The 17,676-nt window shown below is 49.1% G+C and overlaps 1 protein-coding gene across 8 annotated transcripts in view; it reads right to left on the bottom strand.

Moving 5' to 3' along the window:
* Window positions 1-7,030: 7,030 nt before the first annotated feature.
* The window catches only part of PMCA (plasma membrane calcium-transporting ATPase 3), a 131,815-nt gene continuing 121,169 nt past the window's right edge, over window positions 7,031-17,676 (bottom strand). For 3 of the 8 annotated variants that reach the window (XM_089570750.1, XM_089570753.1, XM_089570757.1), the window contains one exon: window positions 7,031-13,163. In XM_089570750.1, coding sequence (XP_089426876.1) covers window positions 12,807-13,163 — 357 coding nt within the window. In that variant the 3' untranslated portion in view covers window positions 7,031-12,806. Of the gene's footprint in view, window positions 13,164-16,161; window positions 16,192-17,676 lie in introns of all 8 variants that reach the window. The other 5 variants (XM_089570748.1, XM_089570752.1, XM_089570751.1 and 2 more) reach the window with 3 other exon arrangements.

Below are 17,676 nucleotides of genomic sequence, written 5' to 3'. Positions count from 1 at the left end.
CCACAGCTTCGCTCTCTACTAGCTTCAAGCACCCGGCCTCAGGAAGCTTGCCGACGTTTCGACCAGAGGATTTGTCTTCGTCAGGGCAAAGCGTTCATCATTGGCACAGTTTAATGCACGTTTGTTGTAAGTATTCTAACTCTGGTTTAAAATGGTCTAAAAACTTACCGCAGCCCTGTTTTGCAGCGCATTTAAAAATAATTTTAGTTTGTTCAAGATCAGACATTTTAAGAGCTCAGGTAGCCCTTTGAAGCTTGTGCACAGAAATTGGCAGGATTGTGTGCTGTAACAACGTGAAGGTGCTGGTCGTATGTTTACAGACGCCTGCAGCTTCATGCTGATAAATCAATACGCCATCGTGCAAGTAAGCTAGTAGGCCACCAAACCAGCAGCCCAATACGAGTAGCCTAATACCATTAACTAATACTACTAGTCCACTGCCAATAGCTCAATGATCAGCAAACCAACAAGGTCCCAATTTACGCATAGCCGTGGCACATCTACAACCTGCTGGATTTTTGGATAGGGCTCTAATAACCGACTGAGGCATCTGAAGAATGCATTCCATTTTTAATTCACTTTAAACGAACAAATGTGTTCTTTCCTTCTGTTACCTGGTGGTTGGGATAGATCTGACGTAACACAGAATTATTTCTGCAACCGATTTCGTATTTTCTGTGCGTGCGTTGGGTGGTGGTGGTGTGACATTTTTATTCGAACATCCTTTCTGTTAGGCGTTCAGTACATCCTGGGCCAAGGCGACGAGGGCACGTTGCAGTCTCAGTTCCAGGGAGGCGAGCCAGATGGGCCACGGTGGGGGTGGGGGGAAAGGATAGGCGGGGGACTGGAAGGCTGCGTTACACTGTGTAAGGCAGTGTTCTATGTCTGCATATGTGTGTGAACAGTTTGGGCACTGAGGTGTGGAAGTGTACCGGTATAGGTAAAGTTTGGCTGGTGTATGTAGGCGATTAAACTGTATTCGGCGAAGAATGCGAGCTTCACTGATCGATAAGGATGGGTGCGGTGGTGGTAAATCAGCTAAATCTAATTTTTGCTGCGCGTAGTATTCGTCGACAGTACGTTTGTAAGCCCTGACCGCCTGCTCCGTCGGTGGGCTCGTCCATGGGATCCCCGGCGCCCGGTGTATAGTTTCGCAGGCAAGCTGGTGAGCCAGCTCATTGCCGGGGATGCCCATGTGACCAGGCATCCACCGAAGGGTCACCGGTCGTGGGCTTAATGCTAAGAGGGCGGCATCTAAGGCCAATCGACTCGATCGTGCGTTGGGTAGTTAATTCTCGCTGCTAAGGCTGCGAAAACAATCATGACTAATTTTCTACTTTACGGAAAAAAATCACGCGTATAAAAAAATGCTAAATTAGTTTTTGAGGAAAGGAAACGGAGCAGAATCTCTCTCACATTCTCGGCGGACACCTGAACCGCGCCGTAAGGGAAGGGAGGAAGGTGGGAGTGAAAGAAGAGAGAAAGAGGTGCCGTAGTGGAGGCCTCCGGAATAATTTCGACCACCTGGGGATCTTTATCGTGCACTGACATCGCACAGCACACGGGCGCCTCTTGCGTTTTGCCTCCATCGAAACGCGGGCGCCACGGTCGGGTTCGAATCCGGGAATCACACGTATCCCACTTCTGTTTGATGCTCCAACGTCTCACAAAAAAAAAAAAAGGAATTACAGACTTTCTCTGGCACACGAAATGGACACAAATTGTAGTTAGTGACTGGTTATTGGTAATAAAACTTGGCTGTGGTTTAGCTCTGGTTAAACCTAGTCTAGTAGCGATAGCTACAGACCCCCGGCTGCGCTTTTCTGGCTGGCTCCTCTTGAGTCTCTTCAGCGCGCTGTCTCCATTTCTACGGCGATCCCTGGCCTCCTTCAGGCTGACCGACTTCTCGTCATCCATACTGCGGCCTCAACTATGGCTGCGGCGACGCGAGCTCTTCCCTTCTATAACCCCGGTTATCACAGCTGCGGAGCGCGAGGTGGGACTTCATACAGAGGGTGCAGCGAGCGCCCAACAACAGGAGCGGTGGCCGCGCGGCGATAGCGACAAGCCGAGTTGCTGGAGAATCGAGGCCCGTGGTGTGACGTCACAGTGTGGCCACGGCTCAAAGTGCGGCGACGGCGAAAACCTGGCGTAATGTAGCTATCGCTACACAAATAATAATTGAAGGAACAGATGTTGCTAGTCGCGGCATCTGTCATCGAAACCTGAAGCACCTGAGCTACGGCTAGCGGGTATAAAAGGACTGGGAGCGGACAGGGAGAAGGAAAGAAAGGAGGAGCGTTAGAAGAAAGGATAGGGGTAGGGCGGCAGTGTACACTATATGTACAAATAGAGGATATTAAAATAAAAATAAATGTGGGGCGCTGCGCCGCGCAAGGTTGTTGAGAGTGCGCGGGCATGCAAATTGCGTGGTGGAGGGGGAGCGGCCGATCGCGGCCCACGCGATGACTTTCACGCCGGCACAGATGCGTTGCCCTGCGCCCGTAAGAGCATCGCGAGGAGTCATTGTTCGTGGGGGAGCATCACAGCACGCGCGCACTCATTTGATAGTCGCAGGCCGGCCGCGGCACAAGGTAGATGTTCAAACGCCGCGCGCGTGCCGTGTCCTGTCCCCAGAGAACAAAGGAAAACAGGACAAAAACACACGCTCGCGGCTCACTGTACAGATAAGCTGGTGTGGGGGCGCCCAGCTGTAAAGCGTCCGAAGGTAGCGGAGGACACAAATGCCATATGCACTTTCAGGACTGCTGGTGCAGATAGGAATAGGAAGCCGCGTCGCTTGGAGACCTAAACAAATATCGGGTCACCAAAGCGCATGTCAGAAGACAAAAGGGCGTTTAGTCTTGAGTTTGCACTCTGCTTGGGCTCTAATAGAATAAGCAGCGGGCGCACCCAAAACCGATAGCATCAGGGAGCGTGGCGGCGCCCGTTGATGCGGCCTTGTGTATCATAATCGCGGAAGGTGAATGGCACACGGAGCTCCCACATGGTCTGTACTACAAAAGTAGAGCATAAGATGTGGAAGATCCTAAACCAATGTCTCGGTTTCGACCGTTGCTAAGCCTATCCTGACGCACAGCTCAGCAGCCATGAAGATATGACGTCCAAATGCGCTAAGCATCCAAAGAGGAAAATTTTCCCGGCTCATATATTAGTCGCAAGTAACTCCTCATACATTCATTCGTTTATTCCTTCATTCATGCATGAAAGTGCGATGGAGATGTCAAATACAATGGAAGTATTGAAGCAACAGGTTCCGATAACAGCAGCTACTCGCAAGTTTCTTGCTATTTGTTTCCGTCTTTTATTCTTTCAACATAATAACGCCACTAATAAAAAAGCAGTAATTCACGAGCTTTGTAATTCACCTCTCAGCTGTCCTGCCAGAGAGATGTTGCGAGTGGCAATGCAGATGCCACCGTCAGCTGTTCGAAAATCTCTGTTGCTTCTTCCCCAAGGCCACCATACCTAAGGCTGATAGGATCCTTTGGGCTCCCTATATTACCTCTGCTGTGTGATGCAGTGACGCAAACTGCTCGTCCTTTTGATGTAAAAAAGCGCGAACCGAGACACAGGAGCACGAAAACGACACTCATACACGTAGTCGCCAGTGATTTGGGTATTTTACTTCGGAAGTACGCAGGAAACATTACCCAAGGCATGAGGAGGAAAACACTTTTATCGGTTATCTTAACTTTAGACGCCCAGGATATCGATGGTGTCTGCCCTGGCCCCCATGTGAAGAGGGTGCGAGCTTGTCAAGATGCCAGCAAGGCAGCTTTTTTTTTTTCTCTCGCTCCCTTATGTCCTTCAGTGCATGAAATAAACGAAGGGAAATGAAAGCTGGACCACGGTTCGCTGTAGGTCCTCGTTGGGGTCCGCCAAACAAACGGCCCAGGTAGGGGAGAGGAGAGGAATTGGAATAGAGGGGGAAGGCGAGAGAGACGGGACAACAGAAGAGACATACGTGTCGGTGTAGGAGCAAGGGCAGTTAGTGCAATGGAGGTGCTGTGTAATGGAGGAGGTTTGTATGTGTATAGCCTAGCAGGGGTTAAGATTAATTAGCAATGAATTCTGCGGTATACGCGAGTTTCTCGGAAAATGAGGGAAAGATGCAGCAAGCTAGAGTTAGGAGTGATATCGCTTGCATGTGTAGTGTAGCTTAATGGCCTTTCTGATAACCACCCCTCGTCCACCGTCAGTGGGGTTGCCCATGGGATCAGTGGAACCCTGCGGGAAATTTCGCGGGCGAGCTTACGCGTCAGCTTATTACCAGTGATTCCCATGTGGCCAGGAGTACACCGGAGTTTTACTTATATACATACATTCCCTTCCCTATGTATGGACACAGGCGCTCACGCGCGCCATCTTCCTATGGATCTCCTTATATGCTTAGCGCGAGGCATTGTAATGTTCTCTACTCAGCGCTCGAATTTTCAATCATTTCTGACGGCGACGTACAACGCTATTTGGGAGACCAGCCTGTCTGAACGACTTCAGGTTGAAGGAAAGTGAAACGCCACCTGCTGCGATTAAAAGAATCTAGAGTCAAGGAGAGCAGGTATAGTTGCTGCATAACAGTGCTTACACAATAACTATACTTCATCTCACGAACAGTTTGCTGTATATTGTGGAACCTACTGCGATCTGAACCAACCAGAACGGCGTGCTGCATAAAGGTGTTCCTCCGCGCCGTCATCCTGCGACCAGTGGCTCCATCACTACGAGGTAAAGAGCACCAGTGTGCAGCTCCTGCACGCAGAACACTCAACCGAGTCGACGGACGCCATGTTTGCGAATGGCGGCGGACCACTTCACAGCAGGTTTCCGCAGTGCTGTGTTTATGCGGTCTTTTTCTGCTAATCTGACCAGTGAATGAAACGCTCGTTGTGCTTTGTAATAAGTGAATGCAACAGTCGTTGTAACTGCTATGATTGTTTGAAAAATAGCTCTACGCTGTCCAAATATTTCAGGGTCTATTTGTTGTGTTCCTGCAGCCCTCCTCATTGGACGAGAGAGCCGACTTCTGAAAGAGCTGTGTGTGCGTGGGGGGGGGGGGGGGGGTTGCTTTGGATGCAGACAACTTGCGAGATGAGTATAGTTCTGGACGGATGATCCAACCGTACCAACTGCAGGGGCAGGAGGAATCTATCCACCGGCAGAAAGAGCAATTCTGCGCGTATGGAAGGACGGGACATTTTGGAGGGGTTGAGGGTTCAGTTAGCATACTCGTAGCACACACACACACAAAAAAATTGGAGGCTTATCAAGGTTAAACCCAGTGGATGCGAAGCATGTCCTTAGCGTTTGGAGGCATCTTGACCGCATACACGCCCGGCGCAAAGACGCTGGCGCGGTTGCGGGCACAGACTGACGCGACAGCGGGCGCGCCGCCTGATCCCTGGCATGACGTCACATATCACGTGATGCAGCGATGGTGGCGCGAACCGAAGCGTGGAGGCCTCCGCCGGGCGACGTCCGACTACAGAGGCTAGAAGGTTCTTCTAGCCTCTGTAGTCCGACGGCGCGATATGAGGCCCCATCTGCAGCCGGTGTGACGTCATCACGTGACGTCACATCATGTGATCTCACTTCAAGGTCAATGGTGGCCACCGCCGGGAGGCGACCGACGGAGCGATACGAGGCCCCATCTGCAGCCGGTGTGACGTCATCACGTGACCTACTTGAAGGTCAATGGTGGCCACCGCCGGGCGTCGCGCGAAGGCCCGAAACCTATGTTAATATGCTTCGCATAAAACTTTATCACGTACCGGAAGTAGAACCAAGCACGAAATGGCCAGAAGCGTACAGACACACTACCAAGATCCACTGCGAGCTGATCGCCATCATCGGCATCTTCGTCAGACTTTTTTACTCCTTCCACTATTTCTTCGTGACGTCTCAAGCACTCCACGTCCCAAGAATGTTTTGCTCATACATGCATGATGCGTCATATACGCCGCAGTAGCTCTTGGGAGCATACATTGGCACTGACGGGACCTTGGCTCAATCACCAAACGTCAGACTTGGAACCGAATGATAGATCCCCATCTGAACCAGCTTCGAATGCTTGTCCATCAATGGGGTATTGCGCGGCTCTCCATCAGATGTGCTATTTTCTCCGAGACAAGAGAGCTTGTTGAAAACGCTATTTTTGTCAACAAACGCGCCGTTGCACCCGCGACCGGTAAGAACTGTGGGCAGAAAGCAAGTTCACTATGCAATCCATCTTCTGCTGTTCGCCTGTCTGCCTTCGGTGAGCATACATTCTCTTCTCATGATTGCATTCTCGCCAAACTTTTCGAGACCGCTTTTCTATGGCCTTCCTGGATTCAAAATCCCACCAAGCAGCAAATAGCTCAGACTCAACAACCCACATCATGTTAGAATTCTGATACAAGTCGCGAGCGGACTGCAACTTTTGACATTTGAGTTGCTAGAGTATAATCAGTGCGAATGCGCCCCTCTTAAAAACTCGAATGTCTAGGAGAATGGGTTTAGAGGACCCGCTTTACAGCCTCTATCGACTGGCTTTTCGGATCTTGCAAAGAAATCCGAGAGCTCACGGTTCTGCCAGTTTTCTTACCTTCTTTGGAAGCTGCCTGCGGTGACGTGTATTCCGACGTTACTCTGAAAATCAAGTATGAAACCGCGGATATATTAACGGAACGTACGCGATTTACTGGTTCGCGCTCACCCAAAACAACGCGTCCGAAGTCGGCGCCACCGATCCTTCGCGACGGCACATTTTGCAGAACGAGTACACAGGGGAATCCCGTTTAATTGGGACTTCCGGTTTATTCGAACCAGCGCTTTGATCCAACGTAATGTACATAAAGGAGAGCCCGGTTGGGCGCCGCTTAACACGAATTTAGAATGGAAATTACCCTTAATTTGACGTATATATACACAAGGATGAAGTCTAGCAACCTATACAGCATAAGCAGGCTTGAATCGTAAACCACTGCCATATGCTGTATAGGTGGCACAGAGAGACAAGACACGCACAAGAGCTGGGTAACTTTATTTCGCAACAGAAGATGAAGTTGATGATTCATTTACAATGGCGTTGAACAGTCATTATGATGCAGAATGTTTCAAATGCAAAGCACTTGCCGCGACGTACCACTGATAAGTTGTTGCATAAATTACCCCTGAAAACAAGTGCAGGCATGCATTCATTATAATTAACACAGAGTTTTACGTCTCACTAGGTGTTATTTTTTTTCAAAATTTTCACTTTTTTATTTCTATAGAACATTCACTTCATGAAGTGCTCAGAGAGGAAAGCAAAGCAACATTTGAACAACAGGCACGTAGATCAGTGACAATTTTTTTTTTTAAAGAAAGAAAAATGTATGTCGACGCTCAAAGCCGCCAGAAGCACGCAGGCAGATCGATATACAGAAACCTTCGCGATGTGAAAAAGAAAACAATGTTTAAAGGGAGAGTGACAGAGTTTGCTTTGCAGATGATTGCAGTCGTGAGTTCTACCATTAAAAAAAAAAAATCACCCAGACTTTCGAACTTGACCACGATGGACGCCAGACACTTAAAGGCGAAATACATCTATCTTCTAACACCACAACTGTGTGTAGCATTTAAAAAGTTCAAATGGGCCCTAGAATGGTATCATTTACCATCGAAGATGCCTACAGTTGCTAGAGATAGCTTTAGTGATATCTTAAACCGTCCCACCCGCAGACCGGCAGCCGGCGGATGCGCGAGGCTAGAGCTTGGTTCCTCAAATGAGATCGAGAAAAAAAAAAAAGAAGGAAATAAAATACGAAAGCAAGGTAACAGAAAAACAAGAACTAGACTGCATGACCGTAACAGCAGTATAACAGTAACTGGCAATGATAACGCTAACAGTTACGCATAGTTTACGCAGTGCGGTGGCGTGACCCTCGGCGTTAACCGCGAACGCATCGCCCGACGAACCCCACCGCCTGAAACTGGGGAATTCCCGCCAAAAAATAAACGAAAGAGCGCGCCCCTCGAGGTATAGAAGACACGTTTATGACGCACGTCGCCAGCCTCGCATTGGCCATACTCTTCCCAAGACCACAGGATCGCATGTACACATTTCCTCTGCCGCCGCGCTATAACCGGCAACAGATGGTACAGTTATCGTCTGCTGCGAACGTAAACGCAAACCGTGGGGAAAAAAAAAAATGTCACAAAAAGAAGCCATGCAAACCATGAGAGAGCCGTTGAACAAGCTGCAATGAAAACGAAAGATGGAACCCGACTGAAAGAACATGCGGGAAAATGAATAGCGGAAAACTGAGGTGCGAGAGAGCTAACTAACGCCGCGACAATTCAATTTTTTTTTTATTTGGGGGGGGGGGGGGGGGGGGGGTTGAGAATGGAGCTTCCGCATCGCCGCAGATGCTAGGCGCCGAGCACGCGTGTTTATAATGGGAGACCCGGAGAACAAGCTTTGCATCTGAGTGGGTGAGGGGGGGGGGGGGGGGTAGCGCGATCGCAGAGAGGAACTCGACAAAGCGCGAAGCGCAGGGAGGCGCGTCAAATGCCGCCAGCGAATGTGCGGTCAAACTTTCCTGCTTGCAACAAAGATACGCACAAAATGTTGAAGCCTGCAATTCTGTTACCGTTTAGCTTCAGAGAAGGTTAGCTGTAAAACAGAGTGAAGGGCGGTCACTTAAACTTCCTCCCAGCTAGCCGATGCGTTTGAACGGCATATCCCAACTGTCAGAACCTCGTCAGTGTGCATCCCTATTACGGGCCCTGACATGAATGCCGCGCGAGACCAAATCCCTCACACGACTGTGGAAGCCTAAGCTCTTAGAAGATTCAACACAGCTCAGTGTTTTTCTCGGACAGGTTCTGTTGCGGCTAGTGGCGTCAGTCGAACACGAGACATGCACTGTGCCTGGAAACATGCCAACAGGTAATGGCCCTATAGATGCGTCGATGCGCTTAGCAGTGTGCCGTGACGTCAGTCGACGAACAAAGTCACTACGGGGGCGAGCGTTCAAACTCAGCCCTATGCGCAAGGTGGAGGCGAACGGGGTCACACGGCAGCACGCTCAGCGGCACGCGTTATGCAAATAGACCTTGCATTTGTCGCGGCATGGCAGCAAACAAAAATAAAAAAGAACAAAATAAAGACACCATCCTCTAGTTTATGAGCGCCGCAAACGAAAAAAACTTTGCAAGTGCGAAAAGCAACGAACCAGGTAGAGCGATTTCACGCTGCCATGCATTTTTCTGCCTACGTTTCGTGGAAGGTTACTATAAACGCGGAATAACACAACGGTAAGGTTACAGCGACACCTCAAAAACAGCAAATTAAAGAAAAAGAAAGACGTACGAAATGTGGACTAGCGAGTACGCGCATGCGTCAAGTCGATGCAACTGAAGTTTCCTCTCTTTTCGCGAGACCTTTTTGTGCTCCGATACCCGACCAGGAAACACCGACTTGCATATGCAGTTTCGGTTTAAACGATTCCTCCTTTCCGTCTCTTACGTAGCGAGAGTCAGGAGTCGGCAGCTCTGTTGCGACGTCCCTGCCAACCGACATTTTCCTCGATCGCACAACCAAAAGGCACACGCTACGCGATCTAGTATGGAGAAATAAAAAAAAAAAAGAATTCGGGAAAAACAATGAGTACGCAGCTGACACCGGTCTCTCTCGCATGTCGCCGCACTTAGCTGTCACCAGTCACCATCTGACACATATTCCGGCGAAACTCGCTTTTGCGTCGTCATGTCAGGCACCTGATTCAGGTTAGCAAGAAAGCACGAAAATAGGCAACAGATAACAATAGTAATAAAGCTCCCGTGGCAGTTATCTGAACTACCTAAATCTTCCCCGCTCCGGTTCACGCCCATCTCACTGTGGTCTGCGATGCCCCAAATCATCATCTCGCGTACTCCCTCCCTCGACTCAGACAGCGACTCAGAAGAGGCAATAAAAAGAAACGCAGCTGAACTGTGATGCACAATAAATCGTGAGACATGCACATGCACAGAAGAACGGGTAAATGAGAATTGAAAACAAGAGAAAATGGGGGAAAAAGCAAAGAAGAAAAACTCAGCCATCCTGCGAGTGAGTAAAATGAGAAAGCATTCTTGTTTTTCCGAGACTCTTCTCCGCGAGAAAAACCCCGTCGTATTCGTTGTACAAGTGCAGAGCTGGCGCCAGCATTGCCGACCAAATCAATTTTACTCAGAGTGACAAAAAGGAGTGACTTTTTTTTTTTTCTCGTCTTCTTCGTGTTATAGAGAGCTGGTTAAGGTCGGGAGGTTAGGCATGTATATCTCTCTGTATATTTATATCGTATATGTATATTTATATATATATATTTATATAATGTATATATATGCAAGGAAAAAGAAAAAGGGAAGTTGGTATGTCCACGAAGCACTTTTTTTCCTCTCCTCAGCAGCAACTTGCACACCTTGCATTAGTTTTCTTTTTTTTTTTAACACCAAGAAAACTGGAATCTCTCTCGTCGATACTGGGTGATGAAGGAAAGGCATTTCTCTCTCTTTCAGGGATTCGGGAAAACGGGAGCAACGCGAGGGACGATGGCTACGGGGCAAGGTCGATGTCACGGGTTATCGCATCATTAAGCAGCGGGACGCGAGGTCATAAGGCAAGAGTGAAGAAGAAGCAAAGGGATGTGGGGGTGGGGACAACACTGGGGCGAAAATTTTTACAGTTTCAACTTTTCACCTCAAACTTTTGTACGCGTCTTCGCCTATAAGTTACCCTCGGGAAAGAGTGCAACTGCACGTACACAATCACGCACACACACACAAACGAGGGCACTCGAGCTTTCTTTCGCCTTCACAAAGACTAAGGACAGATGCAGAGACTCGCGACAGACAGGTGGGTGCATGGTGTTCACGTAACCGTCTCCATGTCATGACAAAAAGGTAGGTTAGGGAGGGCAGACGACCTTGTTTTACAGTGGGGACGAGCGCGGGAAAAGATGTCGCGTTTTTTTTTTTTTTCAACAAGGAACAACTGTAGTTCTCAACATGCCAAAACTACGAAGTTAATAAAAAAAGAAAGCCGCTTGCGCAAAGGTCAGGTGGGGGACAGCTTGAGCCATTTTTTTTTTTCATTGTTTATAACTGGCGCACCGCTACTACGTTTCGCTGCTACACCGCCAGCTCTGGCAGAGTACTGAAAAAACTTTGCTACTAGTATTTGTTTTTAACTGCGCGCCCATATTCTCCCTCTCTTCCCCTTCACTCACTCTCGGCATCGCGCTGTAATGCTAAAATAAATGCTCGTCATATATTTATATATATATTTATAATATATATATATCTGTATAGTATTTATATTTGTATACGACTAACGTACAATCCAGCAAGCACTGCGAAGTAACTAACAATCCCGTTGTGCGGCAGCCCTGTCTCCATTTGATTTCTACGCGAAAAGATGCCAGAAAAATAGAAAGGAGGGCAGCAAAATAATTGAAGCAGTTTATACGAACACATTTCGGAGGAAGTAATAATAAAGGGAGGAGGTCGAGAACCAGAAAACAAAACAGAATCCAGCAAGAAAAAAAAAAAGAAGAAAGGTCGCTCGCACGCTGGGGCAAAGTGCCAAGCACGTCCGCCCCTCTGCCCCTCCCAAACCCAGCTTAGAATATGCACAAACTTAACGGACACCTCTTTCCGACAACCCGGTCGCACACCTTGAAGTCCAGCGCACGCACCACACAAGACACACACCCACGAAACTAATGTCGAAACAAGCCACCCGCTCTCCCGAGCAGTCAACGGCACTCGAGCGTCCTTCGCTTTGATTGACGGGCAGTCGACTAGCAGAAACAGCAGCAGCAGCGGAAGCTCAGTGTCACCACTTCAGCCACTTGGACCACAGACCTGGGTTGGTAGACCTCAATGTCCAGCGCCATGAAGACACCCCGAGTCCTGCGTGGGGTGCCCCAGTACGACGACGCTGGCATCGAGGCACCCTAATGGCCGCCAAGTTGAATCGTTCTGCTGTGGATACTGAGTTTCGCCAGTTGACTGCATTGTGTGCCTCGGGAAGTCACTCGCATGTTTCTGCTCAGCACGTACAGAGCAGGTGATGAACTTTGAGCTACGTTAAAGAACTGATATTAAACAAAACAGCATGGCAAAACGAGCGGCTGCACTTTCGAACAGGTAAAGTGCGTGCACGTGTGTGCATCAACGTAGCTGGGTGAGAAAAGAAACACTCCAAAACGCAAGAACCTCTCGCCGTCTTGGGACGGCGTGCAGGCTCTATTCGAGGGCGGAGACCCAGTTCCTTACGTACTTTTTCCTTGCATTTTTGCTTTTTCTCTCCCTCTTCACCTCCAGTTAGAGCTATATACTTTCTCGTTCGCGGCATAAAAAGCCTGACCTAGACACCGACACGCACACAGACACACACACACGCGCACACACAGGGTGTCTCGTAGCGGCGCGACAGAACATTGCGACCCACGAAGGAAGCAGCAGCCAAGTTCGGCGGGCCGACCAGTGCCAGCGCACTGAGAGTCAAAGGGAAAGAGGGGGAGGCGTTACACGTGCAGGGGTGTGCACATTCTTCCGGCGGTAGTGCGAGCAGCATGGTGAAGAGAAGGGGTAGCCGGGTTTCAGACACGCATTATAATCAGAGCGGCGGCGCAGCGCCGTGCACAACGCGATCATCAACAACGGGAATCGTGGGGCGAAGAGAGAGAGCGCGACAGACAGAAAAGGAAGAAGAATGAAAAGCGTCATCATCATCATCATGGTGGTGGTGTGCGCGTCCAATAACTCGGTCTTCTTCACACAGCAGTCTCCACACTGTGATTGGATGTCGCGTCGCCTTCCTTGGCGCCGCCGGCCGCAGTGGGCGACGTTGACGCCTGCTGCTGCGGCTCCCGGGGTGGGGGTGGTGGCGGTGCGGCGGCGGCGCTGGGCGCCACCGACGCGGCCGTCTCTTCCTTGGGCGAGGCGAAGCCCCCTCCGGCCGAGGCGGACGTGTGCGGCTGCTGGTGCTGCTGCGAGTGCAGCTGAGACCGCACAAAGCCGGTGCCCGTGCCCGATGGGGAGGCCGCCGACGCCTTCCGTAGGAGCGCGGTCTGGTAGGCAGGATTATTGCGAGCGTCTAAGTTACTGCGGAAAGCATTCACTACTCGGATCTGAAACAGGCCAGAAAAAAAGGGCGGGGGACGGGGGGATCCAGGCGAAGACGGGGCAAGGGGCCGAAAAGCAAAGAGAACAACACGGGAGAGCCGGGAAGGCAGGGCGGGAGGCAGGGGGAAGGAAGAGAAAGAAACAAAACGGGGGAGCCGGGGCGGGGGGGACAACAAAAAAACGTGTGAGTACCAAACCAAAAACAAAGAGACAGAGAGAAAGAGAGAGAGAGAAAAAGTTCAAAACAAAATGCGGCAAAACAAACGTGAGCGAACCAAATGAAGCTTCGTAACCAAACAATGCTCGCAAAAGACGAACCAAAAGTAATGAAAAAAGTATGAGAGGCAGCGCAGCCAGATAGCAGCAAAAAGGCGGAAAAGAGCAGAGAGTTTGTCGAAAAGGCAAGACAAAGCAGTTGCAGCAGCACCCATATATTGGTAAATAGAAGTGGCAACCAAACGCACGGCTACTGCCTCGCTCAGGCTAAAAGACGTGAAAAACCAGTTCCTAATACTACAAGACAGTGCCAAGGGGGGAAAAAATGAAAAAATGGTGCGTGGCAATATAGCGCCAGTGCACAGAGGTTGCACCCCCAAAAGCTACGAGACACTAGCTCTACAGACAAGCGCCGTACTATGCTTTATGACCCAGAGTGGCAGGGCCAGTTTGTGCTAAGGCTCTAGGTCAAATTAAAAAAAAAAAAAGACGGGAAAGCAAGCTGATGAAGCCATTACAAATACTCGCCCGGCAAAATGAGAAGCTCAGAGGAGATCAGCACTAAGAGGTAAACTATTTGAATGTACACGTACCTATATAGCTTGCAATCACCATGATTCAACACTTGCAATCTCCCAGAGACCACAGGCAATTAAAAGAAGAGTGGTCGTTCTCACCAAACAAAACACAGAATAGGCACAGCCACCAGTCGCTTGGCTCCATGAGGAGCTGCGCAGAAGGCTTGCATGCACATACCAAAAAATCACATGCATACGATACCAGCTGGGCAGCAGCGGATCCTATGCCATGCAGCACACTCCGTAGCGGGTAGTCGCTTCAAAGGAGCGGCCAATGGCTTTAGTGCTGCCATGGCTATAGTACCCACTGATGCTATAGCCAGCACACTTGAGAGGCAAGACGAAAAACACACACAGCGAACAAACCTTGCCAAGGTGCACACCCCAGCAAAATAAAGAAAAGCCTTGTGAACAGGTCTTTGCTATCCTCACAAAAGTCAGCCCAGAGAACCTAGAGGTAACTGGAGCTCAAAAGAACACAGCGCAGGCTCACACGGAGGTCCTGATGTGCCTTTCTCCTTGTCCGCACGCCTGATGGCTTTCAGGAAAAGCGCTAACAAATAAAATGAGCGGCCAAACAAGTAGAAACAAAGGCAAACACACTGCACTAAGAGTGGAAAACCAAAGCATGCACATGTGAGTCCATGGTTTTGTTTTCTGTTTTGTTACTCAACAAGACTGAGCGCTCAAAGAACCAAGCTTGGTGTTACACGCAGCAGGTTGTCCAAAAGTGTCAACAACAGGCAGAGAACAAAAGAGAATCCCATAGGGAAATGTCTACAGTCAGTTTGTGACAGTTGTGATGGTGCCTGTGGTGGTGAAGGTTGTAGGTGTTGTTCCTCCACTGTCCCGCGCAGGTCTCCTTGTCTGAGATTCTGTGGGTAGGGGGTTGGTGGTTGTGCCAGGTGTTGTGTGTGAGTGATCTGCGACGTCTTCTTGAGGATCTTGTCTTGGTGCCGCCGTTCCAGTACTGTTCGTTCACTTTTGTGGGGGAGCCAGAGCTCTGGCAGTTTCTGGTTGTAACTGCACCACTCACTTTCATATGCGTGGCAAAAACAAAGTGCGACAAAGTTGTACAGCTCTTTTTCCCTTTCCACATTTGCACCCTTAATGTGAAATGTGCGTGGCGCTGCGTGTGCTGTCGGTCACATCAGGTAGAAACACAGTTGTGGCTTGTGGAAGAAACCAAATGCACAGGCACCACACCCACCGAAACAGCCAAGACAGCAACGAACCTGGCACTAAAGCCATATGAATGTTTGCAGTGCCCGTAGGAGACGTGACCGACCAACACGCAACACAACGCAGCTTGTGAATAAGGGGGTCCAGTGTCTTGTAATCCCTCGTTTCTTTAAAGTGAGAGGCCTCCGAAACAAAAAAGGGCAGCTGTGTTGCACTGTGTACGCAAGCGGAAAAGTGCTGTCCCTGGCACAATTGTCTGTTGTTCACCTCCTTGTCTCATCTTTTTGAAAGTGTGGAAAAAAAAAGAGTAATGCCACTGCACACAGCACAGCACATAAAAAAAAAAAAAGACGAAACCAAACCACAGCAAAGCAGCACATGTCAGCAGGGCACTAGCAAATGCGCAGCTCCAAACTGAACTCACATCACAGCAGGCATCACTGCACGCACTAATGTACGAAAGGGACAGACTGCACCCTCTCTCTCCTCGAGCCAGAAAAAGGAACAAAACCACTCTGCAGTGCACGCGGTCGCCGATGCCACAAGACGACAGAAGGGAGCTAAAGGAAGGAATAGAAGCCCACCAGACACGTTACACAGCACAGCGTAGGAAAAAAAAATATAAAAGAAACCTCAGGAAGCCCAAACCAGAGGCACTATAAGCGTCAGCAGCTGCCGTTGTAACAGTGGTAGTAGTAGCAGCAGCAGTGGGAATACTGGCAGTAATGGCGGCAAAGACAGCAGCATGCAAAGCACACCACACCACAAGATCAGACGAAGCACGTCGCCACCACCACGGCACAGGAAGTTGCAACCTAACTCCTGGGCGGAGAGAGACAGCAAGCAAGCCTGCCGGCGAGGCGGCAGAGTTGCCATGCCACGGACGCGAGACCGGTCTTTTAGGCACGCGCCAGGAGAGAGAGAGGAGGGAACTGTCCAGTTCTCAAGGCACAAACAGTGAGAGAGAAGGTCCATGCCAAGTTGCGTCGCAGTAGTGCGTGCCTATAAGTTGAAGGTTTCAACTTACTTGTTTCGCCAAAACATCAGAATGATAGGCCTGCATGCGTAAATGACAAATGGAGTAAATGACACGCTCTCAGAGGCACAGAAAAGAAAAAGAAAAGAACAAAGGAAGTGGGGAAACAAGAGTACAAACAAAAAGATTGCGCCTCCATTTGCCAGACAGGTGTCTTTTTCTTTTTACAAGGAAATAAAATAAACAATACAGGGGGAAAAGAAAGCCTTTGTCACTCTCAAAGAAAGGCAACAGAAGTCCACAACTCGTTGGATATAACGTTGCTGGCTGTAGTGAAAAATGCACAAGAAAATGATCCCAAGTGCTGCGCCGGAATCGCTATCTGTTCGTTGTGAGACAAAGACAACCCTAAAATTAGTGTTAGGAAAGAGCATGGTAGAGTTCATTAGTACTCATGCCCGTGCTCATTAGTATTCAGTCCGTCCAATATAGAAAGTTGAAGATTGGTAATAACAATAGGAGCAGTGTTAGTGCAAACTGTATCAACGAAGGCAGTCTGCAATGCTGATGTACATACAAACAGCGCTGGCTAACGTCTGAAGCCTCTAGTGCACACACACCCATGCTAGTAAGCAAACTGTCAACCTAAAAGCATGGTGTAGAGCACCCAGTACGGGTGAGCTGCTGGATGACCAGATAAGCAGCTCGTGAACCAAGTGACAATGACTCCAAAACATGAAGTACGCTAGAAACATGGGTCACTTGTCAGTGCTCCACTCTGCTTAGTTACAGCCCACAAGTCTGAGTTCAGAAAATTCATAAAGCATGACTAGCCCTTCAGCTACCGAGGCTATCTCACCAAAGCCACAGGAGGGAAAGCCAGGAACATACGGCTGAACGTTTTCTGGCCGGAGAGCTCATTGAGAAAGGCATTCCATGAGAGAGTAAATTAATTATACAAAAAAGAAAGAAAAATGAATTCAAACCAAAATGTCGTGGTTGTAGTAGACAGTGTAACACAAGAAAAAAAACCTAAGTAATGAGGTAATGATTTGTTGGACTCAAACTAATGCACCCAGTATCCAAGTGACCATGCGAATCGCTGCAGCAAGCTAAGGGCACTTATAACTTTGCAGCTCCCCATGAAAACGTGTCAGCTACTACTCTAAGTGCGAGGGGTGTAAGTGTGTTAGGCAAGCTAAGAAACACTAATTTAGAACACACATTCCACAACAGTCAATGGCTGTCGTAGGCGCGCTACCACGCACTCAGCTGATGGAAGACGGGTCAATGGGAAAATGCTAAAATCAATCAAGCAGTGCACAATGCAGTTCTTGTCCACAATGCAGACTCAGCTCTAGCTGCAAGCTGCAAAGACATCAAGCACTAAAAAGCCAAAAGCATGGTGCAAAAGTCCACATTACCACGAAAACCGCAGACAAAGTGCTACTCACTGCTGGTCAAAATCCAAGTTGTTTTTAACTTCCAGAACCACTTTGTATGACACTATATGGTCCTCCCCCTTTTTTTTTTTCGAATTATTTGACAGTCAAAGCTTGCGAGCCG

This window comes from Amblyomma mixtum, chromosome 2 (assembly GCF_055824585.1).
Source record: "Amblyomma mixtum isolate Tamu chromosome 2, ASM5582458v1, whole genome shotgun sequence".
In the NCBI taxonomy this organism is placed as follows: domain Eukaryota; kingdom Metazoa; phylum Arthropoda; class Arachnida; order Ixodida; family Ixodidae; genus Amblyomma; species Amblyomma mixtum.
Note: the sequence above shows the minus strand (reverse complement) of the source record. Positions and strands in the feature narration are given on the sequence as shown.